Source organism: Myotis brandtii, unplaced genomic scaffold, assembly GCF_000412655.1.
Source record: "Myotis brandtii unplaced genomic scaffold, ASM41265v1 scaffold28, whole genome shotgun sequence".
Classification (NCBI taxonomy): Eukaryota; Metazoa; Chordata; class Mammalia; order Chiroptera; family Vespertilionidae; genus Myotis; species Myotis brandtii.
In genome coordinates this window covers 4483832-4493340 of record NW_005360676.1, presented here as the reverse complement: position 1 = coordinate 4493340, position 9509 = coordinate 4483832, and the positions used below count along the sequence as shown (strand labels likewise).

The 9509-nt window shown below is 35.7% G+C and overlaps 1 protein-coding gene and 1 long non-coding RNA gene across 6 annotated transcripts in view; one reads left to right on the top strand and one right to left on the bottom strand.

Annotated features, from left to right (window-relative positions):
• The window catches only part of LOC106726545, a 10652-nt gene extending 1489 nt beyond the window's left edge, over positions 1–9163 (bottom strand). Inside the window, exons 1-2 of the long non-coding RNA XR_001362612.1 lie at positions 9091–9163; positions 2730–2732 (exon numbers count right to left, since the gene is read on the bottom strand). This is a non-coding gene — a long non-coding RNA (uncharacterized LOC106726545). The remainder of the gene's footprint in view (positions 1–2729; positions 2733–9090) is intronic.
• CENPC (centromere protein C) overlaps positions 1–9509 on the top strand; it is a 64596-nt gene that overhangs the window by 28946 nt on the left and 26141 nt on the right. For 4 of the 5 annotated variants that reach the window (XM_014541805.1, XM_014541804.1, XM_014541802.1 and 1 more), the window contains exons 9-12: positions 1572–1763; positions 5626–5920; positions 7794–7940; positions 9077–9159. In XM_014541805.1, the coding sequence (XP_014397291.1) occupies positions 1572–1763; positions 5626–5920; positions 7794–7940; positions 9077–9159 (717 nt within the window). The remainder of the gene's footprint in view (positions 1–1571; positions 1764–5625; positions 5921–7793; positions 7941–9076; positions 9160–9509) is intronic. The other variant, XM_005868887.2, reaches the window with a different exon arrangement.

Here is a 9509-nt window from a genome sequence, read left to right as displayed (position 1 = left end):
TCTAAGCTCTGAGGCCCCGGCTGGCTGAAAGCAGGTATCTGGGGTTTGTTTAGCTTCTATAATTGCAACATTGTTGCTTCTGGAGCTCAGAGCTGGGCCGCGGCAGGCGGGAAACCTTGGCTTCCTCTATCACTGGAGCAAGCAAGCCTCATATTCACTTCAGCTGCGTGGCTGCCGGCTGCCATCTTGGTTGGCAGTTAATTTGCATATCCTGCTGATTAGCCAATGGGAAGCGTAGCGGAGGTATGGTTAATTACCATGTTTGTCTATTATTAGATAGGACTAGAGGCCCGCTAACTGCTCTCCCTCAGTCTGCCCTGCATCCTCTCCAATCTGGGACCCCTCGGACATCCCTGTCACAATCCAGGACTGCTGGCTCCTAACCGCTCACCTGCCAGCCTGCCTGCTCACCCCTAACCACTCTGCCTGCCTGCTCTTCCCTGCCTGCCTGATCGCCCCTAACTGCTCTCCCCTGCTGGCCTGATCCCCCTAACTGCTCTCCCCTGCAAGCTTGATCGCCCCTAACCACCTCTGCCTCATCCCGGCCACCGTGGCTTTGTCCGGAAGGACGTCTAGTCTAATTAGCATATTACCCTTTTATTAGTATAGATAGATAGTTTAATAACTGTGTGATTCTGTGTAATGCCTTCTCTATTTATTTTACATACCTTTATGCATTTTACTTACTCTTATGTATTTTTCTTATTTGATAGGATTTTAATTCCTTCTTTGGGCTCCATAGTAATCTTTGTCTCAGATGCTTAATAAATATGCTGTTTTCTTCATTTATTTTATGCAAGAAAAATGTTCATTTTGTTTATTAACATCTAATGTTTTAAACATATTTCTGAAAAAATGAAATTTTCCATTTTTAAACCCATTTTAGTGGTTTGCCCATCTCAGCTGCAATATTTATATTAAATTATCCTGTATTTCCTGATTTCCCTTTCTTCCTGTTTGTCAGTAACAAAAATAAAGCTAGAATTTATCTATCCCTTCTGTTAGATTATTTTCTTACTTATTTGCCTTAGTAATAAAATGAAATTACTATTGATGCCAAATCTTGTCAATTATCTAGTTAGCCTGCCATATTCATTGTTTCTTTTCATCCTGTTTTCTCTTTTTAAATTCTGTTCACAATCTTTCTTTTGTATGTGAAAGATCTCTTTATTGAAAATTCACTTTAAACCTCTTCTTCCAAAAAACTAGATTGACAGAAATCATGAATTATTTCAAAACAGAAAGTAGTAGTCATCTTTTTTTTACTTGGTACATTGGTAAGTAGTTGGAAGGAACCATATCTTTTCCTTTTCCTTTTCAGAATATACTTACTTTTTTTGGTTCAGGAGTATGTGTTATCAAGGAATGTAAAAAGTTTGCATCTAACTGACTGAAAGTTAGAGATCTTATTGAGAACATGTAACTTTAAAAATATAGAAATGAAGAAAAGCCCACAGGGTACATTTAAGAAATGTGTATAATTAAGAGGTTTTTTAAAAAAATCTGTTGCCGCTTTCAGAAACCACCAAAGTGTAGATTATGAATTGTTTATATGGTTTTCTTTAATTTAGGAAGTAAGAAAAGTAGCACCAATGTTCCTCATACAGCAAATCAGGAGAAAAATAGGGAATGTGAAAAGGAAAATTTTTCAAATGGATCCAGGAAGAACAGTCTTGTACTTGAAGAAGTGACTTTGACTGTCACAAAAAGTCAAAGAATTTCCAGGCGTCCATCTAATTGGTGGATGGTAAAATCAGACCAAAGTAAGTATTTTTATTTAAATTATTTATTAGGAGCGCCCCCAAAATCATTCTTTAAGAGGCTTTATGTTGATTTATATATACTTTCATTCTCCAGAGAAAATCTATTGACAAAGAAATTGGGTCATCAATAGAAATATTACATCAGCTAATTATAAAAATATTCACTGAGGCTCTATCATGTACAATATTCTTGATGTAGGGATACGTCTATGGAAAAACAAAACAAAAAGCAAAATATTCTAGCTTTCTGTGGACTTACATTCTAGTGGGAGAAGACCAACAATATAGATATGTAATTCATGCAGTTATGAGATAATAAAAAAAATAAAGAAGATAAAGGGTAGAGATAGGAAATAGATGGCAGGGTGGGGGTGGATAAGAGAATAGAGCATAATACTGTTTTATAGAAGGTCATGATGAGAATCCATCATGATCTTTCAGAGCACGTATGTGAAAAAAGTGAAGGAGGGAGCCATATAAATAACTTTGTGAAGCATTCTACACCAAGGGAATAGTATCTGTATAGGTGCTAATGGAGCATGCTTGGCGTGTTTGAGGAAGGTCAAGAAGGCCAGTATGGCTAAAGAAGAGTAAGCCAGGGGAGATGAATTCAGAGAGGCAGGCAATGATAAAGTTTAGATGAAGTGTATTAGGATGCTACTAGAGGATTTAAATGGTAAAGTGACTTGATTGACTTATCTTTTAATATGATTATTCTTATTGCTATGTACAGAGCAAACTAGGGCTGGGTCAAAAATGGAAGCATGGACCCTAGTTAAATTGTTGGAGGGAAGAAATGAAAAAGTTGAATTCATATTTTTATTTTTTTAATATATTTTTATTGATTTTAGATAGAAAAGGAGAGGGAGGGAGGAAGGGAGAGAGAAAGAGAGAGAAAGATCAATGACGAGAGAGAATCATTGATCGGCTGCCTCCTGCATGCTCCACACTGGGGACCAAGCCCACAACCTGGGCATGTGCCCTGACTGGGCATTGAATAGTGACTTCCTGGTTCATAAATCGACGCTCAGCCGCTGAGCCATGCCGGCCGGGCTGGATTCATATTTTAGAAGGTAACTCACAGGAACTACTGAAGGATTAGAGTTAGAAAGAGTCTAGGATGACTTAGGTTTTTGTTTTTTGTTTTTTTCCTGAACAAGTAGAAGAATAGGGCTCTGTTATGAACTGAGATGAGGAAAGGTGTGAAGAAGCAGATTTGGGAAGGATATCAGGATTTCAGGTTATACTATACTAATTTGAAATCAAAGCAGATATATTGAGGAGATAGCCTGATAAATGAGTTTTAAGTTAGGTGGAAAGATCTGGGAAGACATATAATTAGGAAGTTATCAATACATAGGTGATACTTAAAACTTTGAAACTGCTTGAAATCACTTAGTAATGTATTGTACCTAGTGAAGAAAGAAAGCCAAGGATTGAGTCCTGGGAGACTTCAGTATTAGGAGTCAGGAAGGGATAGGAAGATCTGTCAAATGATACTGAAAAGGAACAATTAGTGAGATTAAAGGAAAATGAGAACTTAGGGTAACAGAAGTCATTTTAAGGAATGAGTGATGACTGTTTTAAATACTGCTGGTAGTTTGTATTAGATGAGAGCTAAGAATCGACAGTATGGTTTTGGCAACATGGATGTTGTTGGTCACCTATATAAAAATAGTTTTTGTGGAATGATGAGATCAAAAGCCTGGTTGGAGTGGAGTCCAAGAGAGAATAGGAGGTGAGGAAGGAAAGATAAGGGGTCATAACAGATGTGGAGTTAAGGAAAGATTCTTTTTTTTTTTTTAATATTGAAGATATTACATCAGCTTATCTACTTATTTAAGATGACCTTGTAGGGCCTGCCCAATGTGGATCAGTGGTTGAGCATCCCCCTATAAATCGGAAGGTCATGGTTTGATTCCCTGTCAGGGCACATGTGCGGGTTGTGGGCTCCATCTCCAGTAGGGGGCCTGCAGGAGGCAGCCGATCAGTGATTCTCCCTCATAATTGATGTTTCTGTCTCTCTCTTCCTTACCCTCTCTAAAATCAATAAAAATATACTTTAAAAGATAAGATGACCTTGTAGGAAGGTAGAGGATAAATACAGGATCACAGTCCTTGAGTAAGCAAGGTGCAGATGTTATCTAGTGCACAGTACAAGGATTATTCCTAGACAGGAGCCAGGACAATGTGTCATGTAAAAGAGGAAAAGTAGAGTATTGGGGAGAGATGGAAGTAGGTTGGTAGCATTGATGGTGGGAAGATGTACGCTTCTGATCATGTTTGTTTTCTCAGTAAAATGGTAAGCAAGGTTATTAGGTAGAAGTGAAGTGAGAGAGGCAATAATGGAATTTTGATGTTTCTTTACAAGGAAAGGATACAAAGCAAAATCAGGAGAGAAAAAGTGCATGGGCAAAGTCTGAAGGAAATCCAGTTAGACTTTCCAAGAGTCTTCTCCTAGTCAGGAGGCACTTAATTCCTCCAGCAATGAGTGATGATAGATGTGTGAAATGTTCACTAGAAATTGGGAAGGGAATTAGAGTTGAGTGCACAAGGTTTTCTGGGGGTGGTCACCTAGGTATCCTCTGCTAGCAACTATTAAAATTCCAGGCTCCCTGAAGGAAAACAAATATTTTGCACAAGTTGTATGTTTTGCACAAGCATTTTAGGCATACTAAACCACACTTATCAGTTAGGAAATGATGGGAACTCTTTTGAAATTCAAGTTCTGACATGTTAGCCAAGGGCTTTCTTTGCAAGCAGGCATTTCTATAAAGATTCTTGGGCCTCCTATGCCAAATCTTTTCTGTACAGCATGAAACATTTTTTGTTTTGTAAAAAACTTTATTTTAAAGGAAGTGGTTATGTAAAGATTGGTAGATGACAAGGTAACATTTACATATACAGATACTATCAACGGTGGCACATTTAGATCAATAGTGAGAGACTAGTACAAATATGGCCCTACATCTATGAGGTCTTATTGCTATGAATTTTTGAATTGTTGGGATCTTTGATTAATAGTAAGAAATATTTATTCTGTTGCAGCCTTCCTTAGATTTTGGAGTTATCTTGAGTTCAAATTATGATTCCTCTACTTTGAGTAGATTACTTTGCTCAGTTGCTAACTCCATAACCTACGATTGACAGTACTTCTATCTCCTTAAGTTGTTATAAGGATTAAATTGCATATAGTTAGTATTAAAATGTTAAATATTACTGTTATTCCTTTGGAGAACTCATTGATGTTTCTCTCTCCCTCTCTGAAATCAATAAAAGTATATTTTAAAAAAAAGAAATGATGAGGGTCCCTGTTATTGACAGGCAGGAGAGCATAAAAGAAGCAGATTTGAGAGGCATTAAAAAAGGAGAACGGAGAGGGTTTAGGGATTGATTGTGGATAGGGGCAGGAGTCTTGGATGACTTGGATTTCTGCTTCAGGTAGCTGGGTAGATAGTTTTACTTTTCATTAAGACAGGAACCAAAACCAAAGGGGCAGGTACATGCTAGGAGATAATAGCATGTAGATAGTAATTAAAGTTATAGATACATAGGTGCCTCAAAGAATGTACGTAGAGTGAGAAGATGAAGCTGGAACCTTGGGGAATACCAGGAACATAAGGATAGCTAGAAGAGTATTAGGCAGGCCAGAGAGGGTGGTTTTGGAAGCTTGTGATAAATTTAGAGTTTCATGCATGTATCAAGAAATGGAAGAGAAGTATAGTTTATGAATTTAATTTGAAAACAAATGTAGGCAATGGGATTGGTGTGTGTGTGTTTATATGTAAATATAATTAATGTTAATATTTCAGTGAGCCAGATCATCTGGATAAATATGTTAACTTTAAGTTATCATTGATTCTTTCAGGTCTTTTTTATAGCAGTACTTCAGTAAGGAATGAATTGCCAGTACATGACAACAGTGGGCGAAAATCTGCTAAAAAAACAAATCAATCATCTAAGAATATTGGGGGAAAAACTGTTCCATTCAAAGGACGGAAGAAAACTACAGGCCGCTCAAAAACACAGAAGACTTTAAATGCAAAAGATTCGAGAAGAATTATTGACCATAATGAAATTTCTGGATCTTCCCTGAATGAATATTTGGAATGTGATGAGGCAGACATGGCTAAAAAGAAAGATGCTGATCATTCTGGGTAATGTCTGTTATTATTAAAGATAGTTATTTTTGTTGTTCAGCATTTAATAGTTTGTCTATGTTGTCTGATCATTTATAGAAAAGCAGTTTAGCATAAAGGGCTCTGCAGCCTGACAGAAACGGTAGCCAGGCTCTGCCATAACTGGGTGGCACCCCAGGCAAAGTAGTGCTCTGAATTTATTTGCTCATATTTAAATGGGAATTAATATTTGGCACATGGGAGATGAGTGATAAATAAGGTAAGTATTATTGTTGCCTGAGAGTTGCTTTTTTTTATTGTGATAAAAAAAACATAACAGAACATTTATCATCTTAATCATTTTTAAGTATACAGTTTAATTTGTTTCCTTTTAAATGAAGTTAATGTGATTTTCATAATTAGGAAAACATCATAATACTCCTCCTAAGATGATAATAATTAACATATTGAGTGCTTATCATGTACCAAGTACTTGCTAGATGCTTTCATTGAATTCTCATCAGTCCTAACAACGTAGAGAATTAAGTATTATTGGGTTTTTTTATAGTTTTAATTTTCAAGGCACCTTATTTTTAAAAGAGACTTTTGGCCTGTAAATATTGTTCTTATGCATTTTTGCTTATGATATAGCATTCTTTCATTCATTCAACAAATAATACATATTATGTGTAAGAAACTGCAAGATGATGTGGATATACCGAAATAAATAATAGAGTGCCCTAAAATATATTAGTGTATGTCGTTATGGTACCAAAAGAAATCCCATACACATTCTATTTAACTTGTTCACACCATTCTCATATCTTCTTTCTCAGTCAGTTTCTTTCTTTAACTGAAATATTTCATATATACAAAACAAAGTAACACCTGATTCTCCATGATCTCACTTAAGAAATAAAACATTATAGTGACTATTGAAATCTCATATGTGCCTTTGTTGAGCCCATTCTTCTTTCCCTTGTTAGAGGTAGTCACTACACTGAATTTTGTAGATATCACTATCATGGATGTTTTTATATTTTTTCCTACATGTACATGTATATATAAATAGCATGCCATATTGTTTTAAAACTATGTAAAAATGGTTTCAGATTGTACATATCCTACTCTATCTTCTTTCTTCCACTGTTCATTATATACTTCTGAGATTATTCATGTTGATAAATGATTTATTTTCATTCCTTTATAGTGGAGCTTTGCAAACTTTCCTTAAAGGGCCAGATAGTAAATATTTTAGGCTTTGTGGGCTAAGAGGCAAAATCAAGGCTGTTATGTAAATACTTAAAAAACCATTTAAAATGTAACCTTTACAAAATGTAAAAATTATTCTTAGCTCTTGGGACTTAAAAAAACAAGTGGCTGGTTGAATTTATAGTATCATTTTATATGGGCATATGAAAATGTATTCTGATTCTAGCCTCTTGATAAGGTTTTCTAATTTTTCACTATTAGAAAAAAATTTTCCGTGGACATTTTATATATGTTTTCTTGTGTACCTGTGTAAGAGGTTTCCTGTAGCATTAAAATTACCAAGAAATAGGCTGACTAGGGGTATCAAAGAAAACAATTTCAGTTGTTGGTAAATTTTCTAAAACACTGTGATAGATTAACTGTTGTATATATCATAAAATGCCTGTAGATAATGTCTTCTGTGTCCTCATTTCCATCTTAGGCCAGGTGTGTGCCATTTTTCTTATCAGAATTTTTCAAATTAGAACTTTCTTGATAGGTCCTTGAATCACATGTCCTTCCTGGGCTAATTGTAAGTCCTAGGACCTGAACAGGCTTAGCTGTTATTGTTAACAATATTGTCTACCCACCTGTATGTTGTTTCTGGAAGAAATATTTTTATGAAGAAATGTAAATAATTACAAACTTTTCGTTTTTATAGAGTTGCAGGAAGCTCAAAAGATGAAGATAGTGTTATGACCGCTAAAAATGTTCATCTAAAACCTCAGAGCAGTGGACATCCATGCAAGACACCAGCAGAGTCTGACTCTGATTTTGAAGAACCTAAAACTTTAGTTTTGGAAGGAAGGTATGCATATGTTCTAAGGATCATAGGATTTACTCATTATATTAGTTATTCATTGCTGTGTAACCAATTGCCTCAGCTTAATAGTGGCTTGCAAACATTTATTGTTTCATAGTTTCTGTGGGTCAGAAATCTGGGATCAGCTTAGTTGGCTAGTTCTTCCTCAAGAATTCTCCTGAGGTATTGTATTCAAGATATCTGTCTGGTGTGTAGTCCTTTGAAGGCTTGACTGGAACCTGAGGATTTACTTACAAGGTGGCTCCTCCGTATGGCTGTTAGCTGGAGGCCCCAGTTTCTTGCAATTTGGTCCTCTCCATAGGGCTATTCAATATGGCAGCTAGCTCCTCACAAAGCAAGTGATCTAAGAAAAAATATGACTTCAGTAAAGGTCAGAGTGTCTTTTAATGTCTCTGAAGTTGCACACTGTCATCTCCACTTTATTCTATTCATTAGAAACAAGGCACTAAGTCTAGACCACATTCAAGGAGAAGAGAATTAGGCCCTGCCTCTTGAAAGGAATTCCACAAATTCTTCAATATGGTATACTCAGGGAGCAAACCAGTTAACCTATTCTTATAATATCTGAAGTCATATACCCTTTTTAAAAATGAAGGAATGATAAATTAGCAGATTCTGAGATTTAAGGGATAGCTAAGAGTTCTTTACTATTTGGTGGGTTATGACTGCAAGTCCTATAATAGGTTCGTAATAGGAGGAAAGGGATCTAGGACTGAGATAAGCTAAATCATCTTTTATAATTTCTGGACTATATTTTAAATTCCTTCTTTTGTAGTAGTTTTTAAAAAAATTAAGCTGATTTATGTCTACTTTTATTTCTTATAATTATTTTTATCAAAATGTTATTTGATAAGAGTTAAATTCATAACTCTGGTCCATGAGTTACTTTAAAGGCTATAAAACTCAGAATTTATCATGTTTGACAGTCAGTTATAGATTTAAATTGTAGATTCTTTGTTTTATGCAGCAAGTAAGTATATTGATAACCTATAATATTGCTATTGCTTTATAAGAAAGAAATCTTTTGTCAGTTTTAGGAGAAAAATTACCTTTAAGATAGATTATTAGATATATGAATTATGAAAGCACAGACTTTATGGTTTGCATTTTTTTTTCTTAAGTGGACCTTTCAGACTCAAGAATTATTTAATGTCTGGAAAGAATAATTCAGATGTAGATGATGAGGAAGTTCAGGAAAATTCAGGTAAGTTATTTTCTACTCTCTTAATTTTTTATGACATCATACATATGGAAATAGGTGTGCTGTGTTTTTATTTAAATTAGCACTAATGGAAAATGTGTTTTAAATACTTACTCTTTTTTTAAAACTAAATCTTTATTGTTCAGATTTATTACAGTTGTTCCTCTTTTTTACCCCCATAGCTCCCCTTCACCCGGATCCCACCCCACCCTCTGCTCTTACCCCCCCCACTGTCCTCACCCATTGGTGTATGATTTTTGTCCAGTCTCTCCTTCCTCCTCCTTCCTCCTCCCTCCTCCTTCCTCCTCCTTCCTCCTCCTTCCTCCTACTTCTTCCTCCTCCTCCTCCTCCTT